Source organism: Bidens hawaiensis, unplaced genomic scaffold (genome assembly GCF_021521415.1).
Source record: "Bidens hawaiensis isolate Kalapana, Puna unplaced genomic scaffold, B.hawaiensis_p1.1 tig00024458_1, whole genome shotgun sequence".
Taxonomy (NCBI): domain Eukaryota; kingdom Viridiplantae; phylum Streptophyta; class Magnoliopsida; order Asterales; family Asteraceae; genus Bidens; species Bidens hawaiensis.
The window spans coordinates 75,416-92,493 of record NW_027493862.1 but is presented as its reverse complement, the minus strand read 5'-3'; the positions used below and the strand labels follow the sequence as shown (position 1 = coordinate 92,493).

Genomic DNA, 17,078 nt, shown 5'->3' with positions numbered 1-17,078 from the left:
AACTTGGACTTTCCTGCATTTGCAGCAGTTGGTCTAAAGGTTTTGGAGAAGTCACGTGGGTTTCTCCCCGCGTTCGTTGGTTTAAAGGTTTCTCCAAAATTCCTTGTCGGTTGGAAGTCCGTTTCCTTACGCTTCCCTTTTGCCTTATGGCGAGGGTTTGCGTCGGTATCGGATTCTTCCCGCTCATCGTCTGAGTACTCGCACTCACTGTTCATGTTGAGATGTTGGCGAGTACTGCCGAATTCGTCAGCCTGTTGAAGTGAACGTAAGCGTTCATCCAACTCAGCTTGGAACTCCTTCTGACGTGCTTCGGCCCACGCCTTAACTTGATCGAGTGTTTGGTGAGGGACCCTCGTCCGTTTCTCTAACTGGGCATCAGTGAACCCTAGTGAAATATTGTTTACTACACTTGTCCCGGCTTGGGTAACCGGGGTAGTGTTCGTAAAATTTGTATAACCGCCGGTGTTCCCCCCAGTTGCTGGGGTTGTGGTTACCGGGGTTTCTTGATCACTTACTGGCTTTGGGACCGGAGTAACGTTAACCATTTCTTCAGAAATTTTGAAAAAACAAAGAATTAGTTCTAGCTTTTATGCACGGATGGCGCCAATGAAGAAACACTAAGTGACCCCGGGCAGATTACGGATAATCTTGGGGTTAAGTAATGTTTCCCACGAGGATGAGGTCCAGCAAAGAAAGTTGTTCTTCAGGTGACCTGCAAAACAGACACCGTAAGCTCGTCACTGAGAAGGGGGGGGTTCCTCCTTGTGACCACCCTCCGGCGTGAGAATCAGACTAGATTGCTCTGAATATAAGTGTATATTAAGAGATTGCTAGAGAAGATAAGATAATGAGATATCAGATGATGTCCTTACCATTCCAAGGTGTTGGAGTATTTATAGCTGAAGGTAGGTTTCCAAGAAGGTACAGCCGGCTGAATAGTATTCCTGTTCTACTAACAGTGGGCTACGCACAAGCCATGCTAGTTGGTGGATAGGCTGCGGCCGATAGTGACAAGGCCGGCTGTATACTGTTCCTTTACTGCCGGCTATGCACTGTTCCACCAACTGTAGGCTACGCACGTCCCACAGTGAGGGTTGGTGAGTAGGCAGCGGCTAATAGTGACAAACAGTACTAGAGGGTGCTCCTCCTCGTACTGTTGTCGGTGAACTGTCACCCTGTGATTGGTTCATGGGCTGTTTTGGTCAGATCGTCTATTTTGCCCATACCTTGGCAGGTATAGTACAAAAGATCTTCCAGAAGCATACGGACTGGCTCATTTGGGCGGGAGTATTCCCGCCTTGCTCATTCCTTCAGGTGACATTACTGAAGTATCAAGAGTTAGTGCCTTGTGCGTGTAGCCTTGCTATTAGTGCGGGTAGCCTTCCCTGATGGCTTGTATCCGCAGCTGCGGGAACAAGCGGGGTACTTCACCATTGGGAGGCTTTCCCTGCGGGAACAGCTGGCGTACTGCGCGTAAGGTCTTCATCTCTGAGCATGGTGGGTCCTGCGGAAGCAGTTGGTCCTTGCGCAGACGTCCCTCTTCAAGGTGAGTCTTGCGGGTCCAACTGGGCTCTGCTGGGACCTACCTCTTCAGATGTCAATCATTGTAAACACTATTTCTTAATAATAGCTTTTTATATAGTAAAAAGAAAAAATGAAAGCCAAATCTAACTCCTCGTTGGATTCTTATATGTGCAAATATTTATTTGTTTTTCTTAATAACAAATTTATATTATCTGAAAGACTTAAATTTAAGACCTTCTAATCGTTGATGCAAATGTTGATTTGAATTCTGTACATTTGTGTAGCATGTATTTCGCATTTCTATTATGTATTTATATTATATTATTTAGAAAATATGTTTATTTAACTGTTATAAAAAAGAATTTAAAAATATGTATGATTACCATTTAATAACTTAGATGACAACATCTATAAAGTTCTAAAAGTTGAAGACAAATAGATATTGTTATATATAAATTATATATTAAATAGAATATAAAGTAGTTTCTCTTTTGTTTCTGGTTGGCAAGTGTCTTTAATGTAATAACGGCGTGTTTCATAGAATCATCGTTTGATGCCAAAAGGCCTAAAACAGTATATATGTCGTGACTGGTATTTTATGCATAAACTGGAACCTACTACAATAAAAATATTATTTAGTTTTCATTTTTCTATACGACTATATACCACTTGCAAGTTATATTTTAACATTGATCTTGAGATATTATTTTCCTATACTATTTTTTTATTAGGAAAAACGACAAGATGTACGGACAATTCTAATTGAAAAATATTGAGATTAACCGACTTATATATCATATTGGTTCAACTAGTATGAATCGACAAAACCCCGTTTGTTGCGATGGTAGATGTTTTCATTAGCATGTTAAATATTATAACAAGAATCGATCTGCAGGACGTTGAGTAGTTTCGAGTTTAATTTCATTGAGAAACAAATAAGTCGGTTTTTGGTGATTTATGTTAGGAAATTCGATCAAAGGATGATTGAGTAGTTTCGAGTCTTCATTGAGAAACACATAACTCGTTTGTGGTGATTTATGTTAGAGAAAGTAATACTCCGAGATGAGCGTTCACGGATAATAGTAGATAATTGTTGTTTGTTCTTTAAGAATAAGTGCAATGTTTTGATTGGATTGCATATACATATTTTTGTTAACATTTATAACTGCTAGTCCCCGTGTTCATACCCCCCCCCCCCCAATTTTGTAGTTTTCGTTTTGGGATATAACTGCTGTTTTTTTTACTGAAAAGTTGAATACACCATATCTTAAGCTAAAATTAATCTTATCTTATCTTACTATACTACTAAAAGAAAATGTTGAAGTTTAAATGTCAAACCTACATTTCTCATAATTCCTAATCTTTCATCTCATTCATTCTAGCTATTCATGAGACATGGATCAAAACCATTTAGTCAATTCATAGTATAGATTTTATTCATTAAGTTAAGTGCCTTTTTCATACACGAGGTTTGACAAACTACGCAACATTTTTACATTTTTAAATCATGTTATTTTAGTAGTATCGTTACCCCATTTGTTTTTTCATTAAGTCAAGGATAAAATAATATCTTTTATTTATTTAACCCTATGGTAAAATAATAAATAAGTTGAACTACTTTTTTAACAAAAATAAATTAACCGAATTATTTTTTCAAACAAAAGTAAATGATCTGAACCAGTTTTTAACAAAAATAAACGGACCGGACAATTTTTTTAACAAAAATAAATAAACCAAAACACATTTTTTTAACAAAAGTAAACAAACCTAACTAGTTAAAAAAAACAAACAAACGGGTGCACGGGCGCACGCCACCCAACACCTCCATTGGTCTCCCGTTCGTACATATGTGCGGGCATCCTTAAACGGGCGCACGCCAAGTATACATCTTCCACAAGAGCGAGTAGGGCTGTCATAACATGTCGGGCACCCCACGATAAAGCATGGTGATATGTTGTACTAAACACGACACGATAACTAATCGTGTCAGTTTTTCTAAGCACGAACACAAACCTGTTTAGTAACATGTTAACTTGTTAAGACCTGTTAAGAGACCTGTTAGAACATACAATGAATAATACATGTGTAATGACAACAAAATTTTCAAAACAAGCATAAAAGTCTTAGTTAATACAAAATCCATAGCATATTTGAAACAAAAAACCACAATCCTTAACATATATGAAACAAAAAACCACAAATCCTTAATATACTTTAAACAAAAAACCATAGAAGCAAATTATAGCATACATTAAAAATATAATAATGGGTTCTAACGAAAATAAGTGAAATGCCATATATGAGTATGACTTTAGGTTTAGGAATTTTTAGAAGTGTATATTTATATATTATTTTTAAATTAAAAATCTACACAGGTTACTAGCAGGTTAACAGATCTTTAACCTGTTAGGACACGAATTTTAACATGTCTTAATTAAGAAAACTTTTTAAAGACACGAAACCTGTTAAGATCAAACATAAACTTGTTAAAGCCCATGTCATGTCGTTTTAACAGGTCTGTGTCATAAATTGACAGCCCTAAGTGATTAGCATAGCAAAAATGCCGTGTTGCGAGTATTTTGAGGAGACATCTAGTAATATAATTAATCTTTTAATCATACTTAAAGTTTCTATTATTAAATCCACTTCTAGAGCCGTGAATGCATGAATATTGGAGGTTGGAACAAAACAATCAGACGAGACAACTTTTTTGCTTTTTGAATCGTCTTAACTTGTAACATGGACACACTAGCAATTGCTTTTACTTTATTCAAGTACTTTATTGAATATTTCCATTTTCTTTAAAAAGTAGTTATATAAAATATTATTATACGTTATTCAAGTAGAAAAATACCTTTTTTTCCTCTTTTTGTAAGATAACGTTAACCCTTTAATTCAGTTATTTATATATTTTGTATATCGAACATTTTAATACGTTAAATATGTTAACCAAATTGCTTTTTACTAGAGCACCGTAAAATTTTTTAAAAAATGTTTATACTAACATTTGGCAAATTGGAGGTAGGAGAAAAGGTCGAATTTTCAGCTGAAAAATGTGACACTCGCGATATGCTAAGTTGGTCGTGAGGAGGTATAATAGGAAAGCCTTTGATAAACAAGCCTTAGAGGTTACATTCTCTACGTACCAACAAGCCTTAGAACTAGTATGTAATACATGGTTCAGATGATACTTTGATGCATCATGTTAAGCGTGTTACCCGGGTGATATATAGGAGCACCATGGTTAGATAAAATGACATGTTGCTCGTTCATAACAAATTATAATAATGACTCCTCTGAACATGCCCATAATATAACCAACCATGATAGCGACTGGTAAATAAAAAGAGCTCTATTTGCCCTACAAAAATCCATTATATGTAACTCACAAGTCAACTATGATGGGGTAACCCCATTTTATTCGGTACTTGTTTAAAATAATATCTATATGTTACTTATGTTACGATTCAATAATTCAATAGCTCATACATATGCGTTTGTTTTTGTTTAGAATATTTTCTAATGTGACTCTCCGTTAACCATTTCATGTGTTTATTAGTTTTGGTTTCTATGATTATTTTGGTTGCTAAAGGATTAACGATTGTACTAGGCTTAGCTTAAAGGATGCTTGGATTGGGTTTGGAGTTAATTAACTTGATCTTGACCCGCTTACTCGCTTATTCTGTTGAGAAGCCATTTACTCTCGAAGGAGCACGCGGGTCAAGAAGGCATGGATATTACTTGATTCTCATTTAGATACTATACATTGGATGTCCAAAAGAAGTTTTAAGGCAGAGATTCATTTTGTTCGTATTCTCTCGTTGTTAAGTGTGCGTGTTGGGTTGGGTTGTTGATTTAGGGTCTAATCAACACATGGCCATGTCTAATGTTAGTTTAATTTATCAAATGGACGTGTCTAATGTAAATGTCGGAGTTAAACATCCTAACGGCACAAGTGATATTGTAACTAAAATCGGTAACATTAATCTAGGTGACATGCAAGGCGACTTTATATGATGTGTTTGTTGTTCCTATAGTTATTTAATTTAATGTTAGTTTACAAACTAGATGAAGACAATAAATTGGTCGTGTCATTAATGAAACAAATTGGTATATTCAGGACTCTCTAACAAAGAATGTCATGGTGACTGGTAGTCAACTAAATGGTGTATATGTGTGTAGTAACACTTTTGCGAACACCAAAGTGTGTTATAATAGCTATGCCTTTTTGAATTTGTGGAATGCTAGACTAGGACAACCCTTTGAGAATGTGTTATATGTCTTAGAGGATAGTCTAAAGCTTAAAAAACATGTTAATTCTACTCCTTTCTGATGTTTGTTATAAGGCTAAACAACATAGGGAACCATCTTCCTTGATCACTAAGTCAAAAAGGCGAACTTGTTCATTTAGATGTTTGAGGACCTTACAGTTTCTTACTGTTATTTATGATTATTTGAGGGATGTTTCGGTGAATCTTATGAAACACAAGGATGAGGTATTTGATAATATCAAAAGTTTTGTTAGTGATCAATGAGGCTTGCTTTTAAAACTTGAAGCAACTTGAAGTTAGTTAACCTGACCTTGACCTGTTGCCCGTTTATTGTGATGAGAACTTGTTTACTCATTAAGGAGCATGTGGGTCAAGATGATACGGGTGTTACTTGATTATCATTTGGATGCTATGATGTCCCAGAGAAGTTCTAAGTCAAAGGTGCGTTTTGTTCGTATTCTTTCGTTTTGTGAGATTTAGGGCTTCCGCTATTCATCAGATGTATCATCACTCTTTATTATCATAGTTTGACAATACTATCACTCCAATCTCTTTCACATACTCTACTGATTACAACGTCAGAGAATAGTCAGAAAAGAGACCCTCTCTTTCTTTCTCTCTAACAAGCCTAGTCAGTGCTTTTTTATGCAAGATACATTTCGCAATAGTTGTGTTCATCTCCATATAAGCAGATTAGATATAGCATCTAACTTGGTGTAGTTCTTTGAAGCTTCCGAATCAATCTTGCTCTCGACCTATTTGCAAATATTCCCACATTACGTACACTATCTCTTATAATTTCGTCTATGTTTGAAGCAATATTAACCGGTGGTTCTCACCCCAGCCGGAGAGGCCTCTATTATCCCAAAATTTCATATAAACCCTGAATTTGAATTATGCAGTTCACACTTAGTAAGTTACTATTATATATATCAGCTTGATTTCCATTTTTTCAATTAACAATTAAGACACAAAATCACAGTATCTTGGTTGATTTATAAGAACTTCTAGTTATGTAAGTTCAATTCGTTAATTTAATAATTATTATAGAAAATTTATCAGGTGATTTTTCAGCTATAGATTATAAATGGAACAATATTTGAGTGGATATTTTTGGACTTCTCATGACTCATTTTATGAGATCTCAAATAGATGAGTGGATAGGCACTATTTAGGCTTCAAAAGAAAAGAAGACAAATTTTCTTTCCATCACTATCAAAAAATTGGCCTTAGGCAACCTTTATTTCGTAAAAAAACTGCATTAGGTGAAGTTGCATTAGACCTAATGCAACTTTTTTATTAGATAATGCAACTGTTTGTTTCAAATGCAACCCTTTAAAAGTGTTGCAATTGAAAGAACAGTTGCGTTATCTAACAAAAAAGTTGCACTAGATTTAATGCAACTTCACCTAATACAGTTTTTTTTGTGAAATAAAGGTTACTATAGGCAAATTTTTTTGTAGTGTATTATTTGCAAAGCAATCTATTTAGTGGAGCTTGATATTTGACCTTCTTGGTAGTATATGATTTGAGGTGTGTTTCCCCTTATCGATGGGGATAGCTTTTGTTTGGCCGTAGTTAACTTGGGGACGATAAAGATGTTATTTTATGGGAATTAAAGCTTTAACCTACTTCAGATTGATGTTTGATGGCCTTTCCAAAAAAAAAAAGGATTGATGTTTGATGGCCTATGTTTCTAGGTTATTTTTTCCCCTTAAAAACCCTAACTTAGTTCCGAGCCAATGTGTGTATTGCAACATGAAATCGAATGACTAAGTAGGGATTGATTTTATCAAGGATCTTTAGTCTAGTGTTATCAAAAAATTAAATAAGACTAGTTTTTTATAAGGGTGTCATCACAGTAAAATGTGTAAAATGCCAATTGTCTATCTACTATGTCTTTTACGTTGTTTAAACGCCATCTATCAATAATAAACATGTTAAGTTATATTTTGGTTTGTTGTGTGGGATGATAATTTTTTTATTTTTAAACGTCGAGCAAAATATGTTAAGTTTTGGTAAGAGCTTAAACAAGAAGAACGATTTTATACACCACCATTATCAGAATTACATCAATTGTTTCCAATAAACTCAACGAAGATTTGTGCGTGTGATGAGCCGTTAGACGGGAAAAGTAGACGTAGTTAAAAACGTTGAACTATACACGGCCATTGCAGCGTGTTAACTCACAAGATTTAGGCCGAAACACTAAACATAAAATTTGTAAAAGATGAAAAGTATTGGGACCACACAGTTTAGAAACTGGAAAAATATTGTTGGAGTTAAAAATAAACAATGATTTAACAAACTTGTAAAAGATTAACAGTATAGAAGTTAAAAAGTAAAATTAGATGAAAAATATACGTTAAATGTAAAAAATGTTGAAAAAAAATATTAAACTAACACAATTATAAATAAAATATAAAAATTATAATTTTGGTACCACAAAGATATTTTTGAATTTATTTAGTTTTATTTATGGCTCTATATGTTTAGTTTTTGGTTTTTATTTTTGTGTTCTTTTTAATTTTATGTCTTCTCTTCTTCTTTTAAATATGTTAAAGTAACGAACGTAACTGATTGATATCAAATGAGTTCCTGTCAACTTGCCAACAACCAAATTTTTATCTTTCCGATCGTTTTCTTTTAAATATGTTAATTTAATTAACGATTTTAGTTTTTGACTTTTGTTCCGATAACAAACATCACCAATGCCGTCAAAATTTGAGTCAATTCGTTAGAGTTAATTAACACTTTTTTTTCAAATATCAGCCGATCATACAATTTCTAATTCTATTTATAAATTACACTTTTTTTGTCCATCACTGAACTCGAGGATCACTAGCTAGTTAGAAATACAAAGCTTAATCCAACATCTTGGCACCACTAAACCAAAGACCCATGGATTAGTTAAAGCTAATTGACGACTCTAGCTTTGTCTCCATGTTTATACTGTATGTATTCGCTTAACGTTGATTCACATGTAAAGAATACTATTAATTGAGCGAACTAAATTCACATGTTTGCAACTGTTTGGTTTACCATTCTAATCAGTTTTAATTCACGTATGAAAATGTATTCATAAGGATAATGTGAACAAGATGATTTTAAAAAATCACCACTAATGAACTCGTATCTAAAGTGATCAATGGCTCTTCTTGTAGTGACGCTTTTAGAAAAAATATTCAGGAGAATCCATTTTTTTTAAATAAGGGGTATCATAATATTTGCTAACGAGTATCCGAATACATAAAACAAAGAAGAAAGATGAAAAATTATATGCCTATGTCTCAAGAACATTAAATATATAAATTTAAAACAAGATGTTGGTGGCGTGATTAAATTTTTACAAATATTTTATTGTCTTTAATTTTATTTAAAAATGTTTTTTTTATGTTAATTTGACGAATTTATTTTCCGAGTTTAATTCCGCTACCATAACAAAACAAATTGATATCAAACGAATTCGTGTCGACTTCTGCCGCACGGCTCAGGTTTTATCAACTGAATACATAAAACAAAGAAGAAAGATGAAAAATTATCTGCCTATGTCTCAAGAACATTAAATATATAAATTTAAAACAAGATGTTGGTGGCGTGATTAAATTTTTACAAATATTTTATTGTCTTTAATTTTATTTAAAAATGTTTTTTTTTATGTTAGTTTGACGAATTTATTTTCTGAGTTTAATTCCGCTACCATAACAAAACAAATTGATATCAAACGAATTCGTGTCGACTTCTGCTGCACGGCTCAGGTTTTATCAACTAGATAAACATGGTTTTAAGTATGTTATTTTTTTAACTTTTTATATGCTATTTGTGTGTCAATATATTCTAGGCATTTACTAGTAATTTATTCTTTTGGTTTAGTTTCGAACCGTATAGAACCTAAATGATATTGACTGAATTCGTGCGGTTTAAGTTGTATGTGTGCGAATAGTGTTTAGAGAGTTTACAAACTTATTTATTTAATTTGTTATAATGTACGTACCGTGACGAACTTAATTGACACCAACCAAATTTACGCAACTATCCAGCCGAAACACAATGGGCCTTGTTAGACAGTTTCTATCAAATACGTAGGTACCCTGAGGCTATTGGTCATCTTCAGTTGCTCTAAACATGGTAAAGAAATTCTAAAAGAAGGGCAACCAACATGTAAGGAATGGCTTTCAAAACTATGGAGTGGATAAACCCTGAAGAGCATTGCCATAGTTGAGGATGAAGCATTCTGCTTGGGTAATCGAAGACTTCGATTACAAAGAGCATGTTGAGGAATCAATTACAAGAAGAAAATTAGTGACCTAGGTGACAATGGGAGTTTCTCATGGTGCTGATGTCAGCCCTAGATCAGTTCAATCTAGCACATATTCTACTGCTCCTAAATGGAACAGAAAGGGTCACATATGGGAAACATAAAGCAAAAACTAAAGGTGGTTTTTTCCAAATCATAATGGAAGCATGATTTGTTTGAAAGCTGTCTTCTTTATTCTTTGCTTTAATTATTAGTATTAAGACATAAAGTAAGTATATAGCTTAATGGAAAACCATAGTTAAAGTATTCTCAGACTAGTATGTTCCTTCTGAATATGTGAACGAGTTTTGTAAATTATATAATATGTTTATAACTGACTGCGAATAGAGATGAGAAAAAAATATTATGTGGGAAAGTTTACATTGTTCACACCATATAATGTTTTTAATATTTTTTGAAGTGGTTGTGAGTGGAAATGAGAAACGATTTGTGGGTTTTCTATCTAGTTTCAACCATCACCTCCTCGTCTTCTCCGGTAGTCTTTTCGTTTATGTTTGATATACATCATATATATATATATCACCAACAATAGTTGTTAAAAGTCCGAGTTCTAGTTAAACCTAAATACCTAATTTTTCTGTTATAATCAGATAAGGTGTTGTATGATTAAAAAGGCAACCTCAATAAAACTGATCAGAAGCTATTTTGATATTGTTCTAATTCCTTTTATAAATGTAGTAAAAGTAGTTACCTTTTAATTTGTGGCTATCATTAACATAATCACCATTTGTATGCAGTAATAATAATAATAATAATAACAACAATTAGAATATCATTATTATTGTATTTTAAGGGTGCTGCTAAACGTATCACCCGCTCATCCATTTTTACTGAACATACCCTCTCCCTCAAGTTTTACATTAATACGATTTAGACATGTTTGTTGTTTCACTTGTCATTTTGTTATCTTTTATTATCATTATTATTTTTATAAAAGCATTTTTTTTCTATTTTTATTTAACAATTTATTTTTCTATTTATTTTTATATGTATATTTTTAAACCTTTAATAAAAACATAATTTTTCATACTTAGAAGAGCACTTTTTTCTTATCTAAAAAAACGTTGTTTTCTTGTTTTAAAAAAATGTTTTTTTTTCTATATTTGTTTTAATCTTTTTGGAGAGCGTTTTTTTTTTAAATCAAGAGATAGTTTACATTCTTTTATAAAAAATCATATTATTTTTTATAAATAAAAAGTTTAAATAACATACACTTTGATAAACAAATTTAACTCTTTTCTAAATAACATTAATCTCATGTATTCAAACCTAACAAAAAAAAATCAAATTGTTTTGAATACATTTAAAAAAAACTAGCTAGAGAAAACATAGAAAACTTTTTAATACATGTGGAAAAATAAACAAACTTTTAATAAGATCTTAAAGAAATAAAATAATAAAATCAATAACAAAAATATATAAAAAAGCTGTAAAACAAAAATAAAAACTTAATAGTTTTTTATTTAATATTTTGATAGAATTATATAATAAAATAAGAGGGACTAATATGCCAATTACAAATGTAAAAAGGAAGTGAAAGTTCAGAGGGGGGGGGGGTGTATGGATAGCAAGGGAGGGGGGTACATTTAGCCTGACCCTATTTTAAAAAGTTATATCATGATTGATCTTTCACTACTGGAAAATTGACTAACAGTCACTAAAATTTGCTATCCCTTTAGCGACCGATTTAGCAAATTGCTACCGAAAATCGTAGTTACTTGACGTACATTAGCTAAGTGGCCACATTTTTTGCAACCGTTTATTTTCTGTGGCTAAGTGGTCGAAGTTTATTGCAACCAGTGGCTAAGCGGTTAGAATTTTTGCAATCGGTGGTTAAGCGATCGGAGTTTTGCAATTGTTTATTGCCCAGTTTTCTTGTAGTGTTTGTCGATTTTTTTTCTTAGTCATGTAATGTTTTGGCTGATTGTCCTTTTCCTAGCATCTTACTAGTTTTAATAAAATTGTTATTTAAAAAGAAAATTTATAGCTGTTTTTAAAAGTTTACACTATATTAAAGATATTGAAGCTAAAAATACTTATAATTTAAATAAAAAGTATAACTGAAAGTGAACGTATAACTGATAGCTTAATGCAGGGGAGGCTCGGAGGGTGTGCGAGCCACACCATCGGCCGGAGCACATAAGGTTCAGAGGCACAAACTTTTTTATACATATTACATATATATGTTTTTTGGTGTTAAAAATAAGGTTTATTGCAATGATTAGTGAAATAATTATATGCTCAGAATGGTTTCTGATTATAATAAATCAGTTGATAAAAGTTTTATCCATGTACATTAGCGAATAAAAAATTTTCGTGAAGGCCTACGGGCCTTTTTATATGTCTCGGCCCAGGTACTCAAATTCTCGGAGACGGCTTTGGCTTAATGTTAAATCATTATATATATAGTACAATAAATGATAACAAAATATATTTTTATTTATCAAAGATGTAATGAAAAGTAGTTTTTCCTTTTTTTTTTTTGCTTGTCAAGCTAATCTTTAATCTAATGACAATTTTGATGCCAAAAATTGTCGTCCTCTTGATTTTATGCATGATTAGAAACCACTACAGTTATTACTATATTTGTAATTTATTCTTTTTCATTGTTGTCAATTTTTCTCTCACTTAATTACAAAAGATAACAAGATTGTTTTCTCACGCTTCTTTTATTAGAAAAGATGACAAGGTTTACTGACACGTTTTGTTAAAAGTATTCAAAATAACTACACAGATATATCATAATCATCATCGTAACCAGTATATTCCATCAATAGCAAAGATATGACAAGGTCTAAGGAGGATAAGATGTAGACAACCTTACATCTACCTCAAAGGAATATAGAGACTGCTTAAAGTGAGACCCCCGGTTAGATAGTAGTTTTGCTACTTTTGCATCAAGCCTTGGACATAAGGCACATAACACTCAATCATCGGGACACCGGCTGATTGGTGCATGAACCCATGATGCTTGATTAACCTTCCGTCACTTTTAAAGTTATTTTCACGAGATTAGTAAAATAGTGTCAAAATTAGTGCAATTTCACTTTTGCCCATCCGAGGGTTCACACATATATATATTATATGCGCGCATCGCAAGCAGGGCGTAACTACACAGATTAGTAAAATAACTAATATACATTATTTTCACGATATTAGTAAAATAACTACACAGATATATCATATATGATATTCATATTTATTCAGTTAGTATTATCGAACCAAAAATAGTTCTGTGTGTAAACTAGATACTTTCGTGAACGTGCTTGATATAACAAAAGCGTTATGATCATACAATTCTATAGGTTTATTTATACACATATATTGATTTAGTCGTATGTTAATACCTTAATTAAATTTGTGGCAACTTGCATTATGCATTATGATATTTCTACATATTTCTCTTAATTGAAGCTAATATAGAGCGTTAGTAAGTGGATTCTTTAGAATTAGATCTTTTCACTACTAGAAAATGTTTTTCTACAACTGAATTAGTAGGAAATTTGTTAGAAAATCCAGTTTCTAACAGTTTTCCAACAAAAAAGTTACGTTGGAAAAGCACATACTTGAAAATCGTTTCAACCGCTTTCTAACAACTTTTCTTACAAAATTTCTACAAAAACATGTGGTTCTAAACTTCCTACAACTTTCCTACAAAAACTATAGATAATATTGTAGTAAAGTTAGATCTTATTATTTTTGTTGGAAATCTGTTGGAAGTACTTGTCGTAGGAAATTTATAGGAATTTTTTGTGAGAAAATGACTTGTTTTCTAGTAGTGTTTCTCCCGCGAGTAGATTTCAAGAATATCTCGGCTGTGGACATTATGTTAAAGTCGTACGAAGGATCAACGCAAAGTTTGTCATCATTATATTTGACACTATTTTGGTAATCAATATTCTATTACTTCACATGACATTTGGTAAACATTTATGTTTTGCTTAATTAACTATGATTTATTATATCCAGCTAGAGACTCGACATGTTTGATCATCCAACTATTTATATTGAAACATACACATGCTTGTTTGAAGTTCTTTAATATCTTATCACATTTTACTAGATAATATCATTACACCTAATTAAGAGAACCGCTCGCTTCAAGATCTTCATCATTATTCCTCATTCTTCGAAGCTTGGAAGACGATACCGACAGATCAACTGGTGTATCTATATATCGAATAAAACTGTAGCACATCACCGCTGATATGGTCCCCAATACGGGACCAATAATGTACACCCAAATGGCCTTATAGTTGTTGCTAGCTATTGCAGGTCCAATAGTGCGTGCTGGATTCATCAATCCTCCTGATACTGGCCTACAAATTAAATATGCATGCTTTGTAAATTATTTGTTAACATATAAGTAGCTTACAAAGTTATAGTTTTAAAGTTGTACCCTGCTAAGATGGAAGTAATGCATACTGCTGATCCAACTGCTAAGCCTGCTAGCTCACCTACCTACAAACATTATTTTTATAAATATCTAATGTTATTTATTTGATAGTTTTAATATTTTCTAAATGAACCCACTCTTCTTACTGCTTTAGAATCCGTGGCGACAGCTGAAGTGACGAACATCATAGAAAACGTGACGATGATCTCCATGATCAATGCTTGTAGGTCTGTCCCGGAAGGTGTTGTCGTGCCCAAATGTTTTACTTCTTGTAACAAGGCACGTAAGGCAAACGAAGCTGATATGGACCCTATTAGTTGTACTGCTGCGTATATAGGAACCTGCATAAATCGAGCTAGTTTGATTACTTATATGACACGCTGAAAAAGTCTAATCTATAGCTGGTCGAAAACTGTAGAGTTAAGAGTGAACTTAAGCTAAAACTTCTGACCGCCTTAATAAAAAATATTATTAATGGAGAGTGCCAACTCCTAGTAGGTCCTCAGGTGGTCCACATATTTTCATACAACTTCTTGTGGAAACTTTTTTAGACTTATAGTTAGTTTTAGAATATACTATTAACATGCCTTTTAATTTTTTTTAAGTTCTTGTACTTTTAGGTAATTATTCATTCCTTCAAGCAACTCAGGCAAGTTATGATACTTTCATTTAGAGTTAGCTCGTGTGGCAAGCGGATTTATGTATATTTTCTCTAACAAACTTAACCCGTCACTTATAGTTTTTTCACCAATCTATAGTGGACTCCGTTGCCACCCAAACGAACTTGTGGAGTTTGCTTGTACGTAAGGGTAGTAGAATGAATCGAATTACAAGAACTTCTAAAAATAAATATGATTCACATGACATGGCATGGTCTTAGAGGACTTAAGATCCCATATGTCACGTTAACCAAATATGATTTGATTTACGGTTCGAACATGTTGAGATGTATGGTACCAACATAACGTGTTAATGAAAGTGTTGTCTAGTTAATCGGGTACCTGAACCCAAGGGAAATGTCCACCAGTAGCGAAAGCTAGTGTGACGGCAGGGTTCATGTGCGCACCCGAAATATGTCCAACAGCATAGATCATAACAGTTACAATGAGCCCACCCGCTACTGAGGCCCCAAGCTGGGACACCTTGCGTTCATCACTACTTGTGGTAAGTGACGCGGCTCCACATGTCACAAACACCAACAAGAATGTAGCCACCACTTCCGCCACCACCTACTGACAAAACAATAGGATTAAATCATTTGTAGACGTCTACTACAAAAACGTCTATTATACGTTATTTAACCGTTTTAAAATGGACATTTTCTGTACTAGTGATGACACCTTACCTTTCGTGAAAAACCAGGAGGGTAGTCAAGGAGGGATGATATAGAGACATTGAGCTGATGGTTTTTCGGTGCTTCTGTCGCGACTAATTCGTGTATGTCACGATTTGGATGTATTGCCGACATGGTTACAATTACAACGGTATGTAGATATAAAACAAGATCGAGAAACTCGAAGATTATAGTTAGAAAGTGAAGAGTATCTATAATATCTTATCTAAGTGCTTGAGGTTTGTATACTTATATACAATTTGCATTATCCTTGCCTTAACGAACAACTCTTATTTAAATTCTATGTATATAAAATATTATGGACGTGTAATGGTATCACTTTAATCTTGAAATCCATTGTGGTTTATTGTCACTCATGTAGAATGACATCAAGAACGTGTAATGGATTTGCAATACTTTGAGCGAAATTCTTTGTGGTTTATTGTCACTCATGTAGAATGACATCAAGAATTAGTTACAAGAGGCTTTAGGTAGCGAATTAACTTATATCAACCACGATTTTAGTTTCTCGGTAATTTCTCTGTGGCAACTGGTTTCTGATCCAACGACATGAATGTGATGGTTAAGACTTTAGATCTTTTAGGTTCAAGGACTCAATAAGGTTCTTTTACTGCTCATGATGATGTTCCTGGATGAGTCATACTAAAATTGTCAAATAAAGTATAAACGGCTTTTAAATGGATAATTTCGTTTCATAAAAGTCCACTCAGTATGGGTAATTTCAAACGCTTTTAAATGGAAAAAAATGTAGCTTCCCTAAAAAAAACACAAACAAAACAAACTACGCTTTCAATTCCATTTTTAATGATTACTTTTTGAGTATATATAAGTAGGGATGAGCAAAATCGGGACCGGTACGGATTTGGTACTGTCGGTATCGAATCGGTACCAAAGTTTTAAGTTTTGGGATCGGTACGGTACCAGTACCGATACGTTACGGTACGGTACCAGTATTTCCCGATTTTTTATCTCCGGTACCGGTATAATCCCGGTACCGGTACCGTACCGGTACCGAACCGAATATTTCGGTACCGGTACCGGTACCAAGAATTAGGGATTTTCAGGATCGAGATTTCGGGATCGGGACCGGTCGGTACCGGTCCGATACCATGCTCATCCCTATATATAAGTGTGATTTACTAGCTAAAATCCAAGTCAACACTGTATGCATTTCTTTTATAACAAATAAATCACAAACATAACACTAGTGAATAT

At 33.4% G+C, this 17,078-nt stretch overlaps 1 protein-coding gene across 1 annotated transcript; it reads right to left on the bottom strand.

Annotated features, from left to right (window-relative positions):
- Positions 1 to 14,089: 14,089 nt before the first annotated feature.
- LOC143569334 (aquaporin NIP2-1-like) lies at positions 14,090 to 16,183 on the bottom strand. The gene is made up of 5 exons (XM_077055281.1): positions 15,855 to 16,183; positions 15,511 to 15,738; positions 14,656 to 14,850; positions 14,513 to 14,574; positions 14,090 to 14,432 (listed from the first exon to the last, which is right to left on the bottom strand). The coding sequence occupies exons 1-5, from the start codon at positions 15,975 to 15,977 to the stop codon at positions 14,192 to 14,194; spliced, it is 849 nt and encodes a 282-aa protein (XP_076911396.1). The 5' UTR covers positions 15,978 to 16,183; the 3' UTR covers positions 14,090 to 14,191.
- Between the last annotated feature and the right edge of the window lie 895 nt (positions 16,184 to 17,078).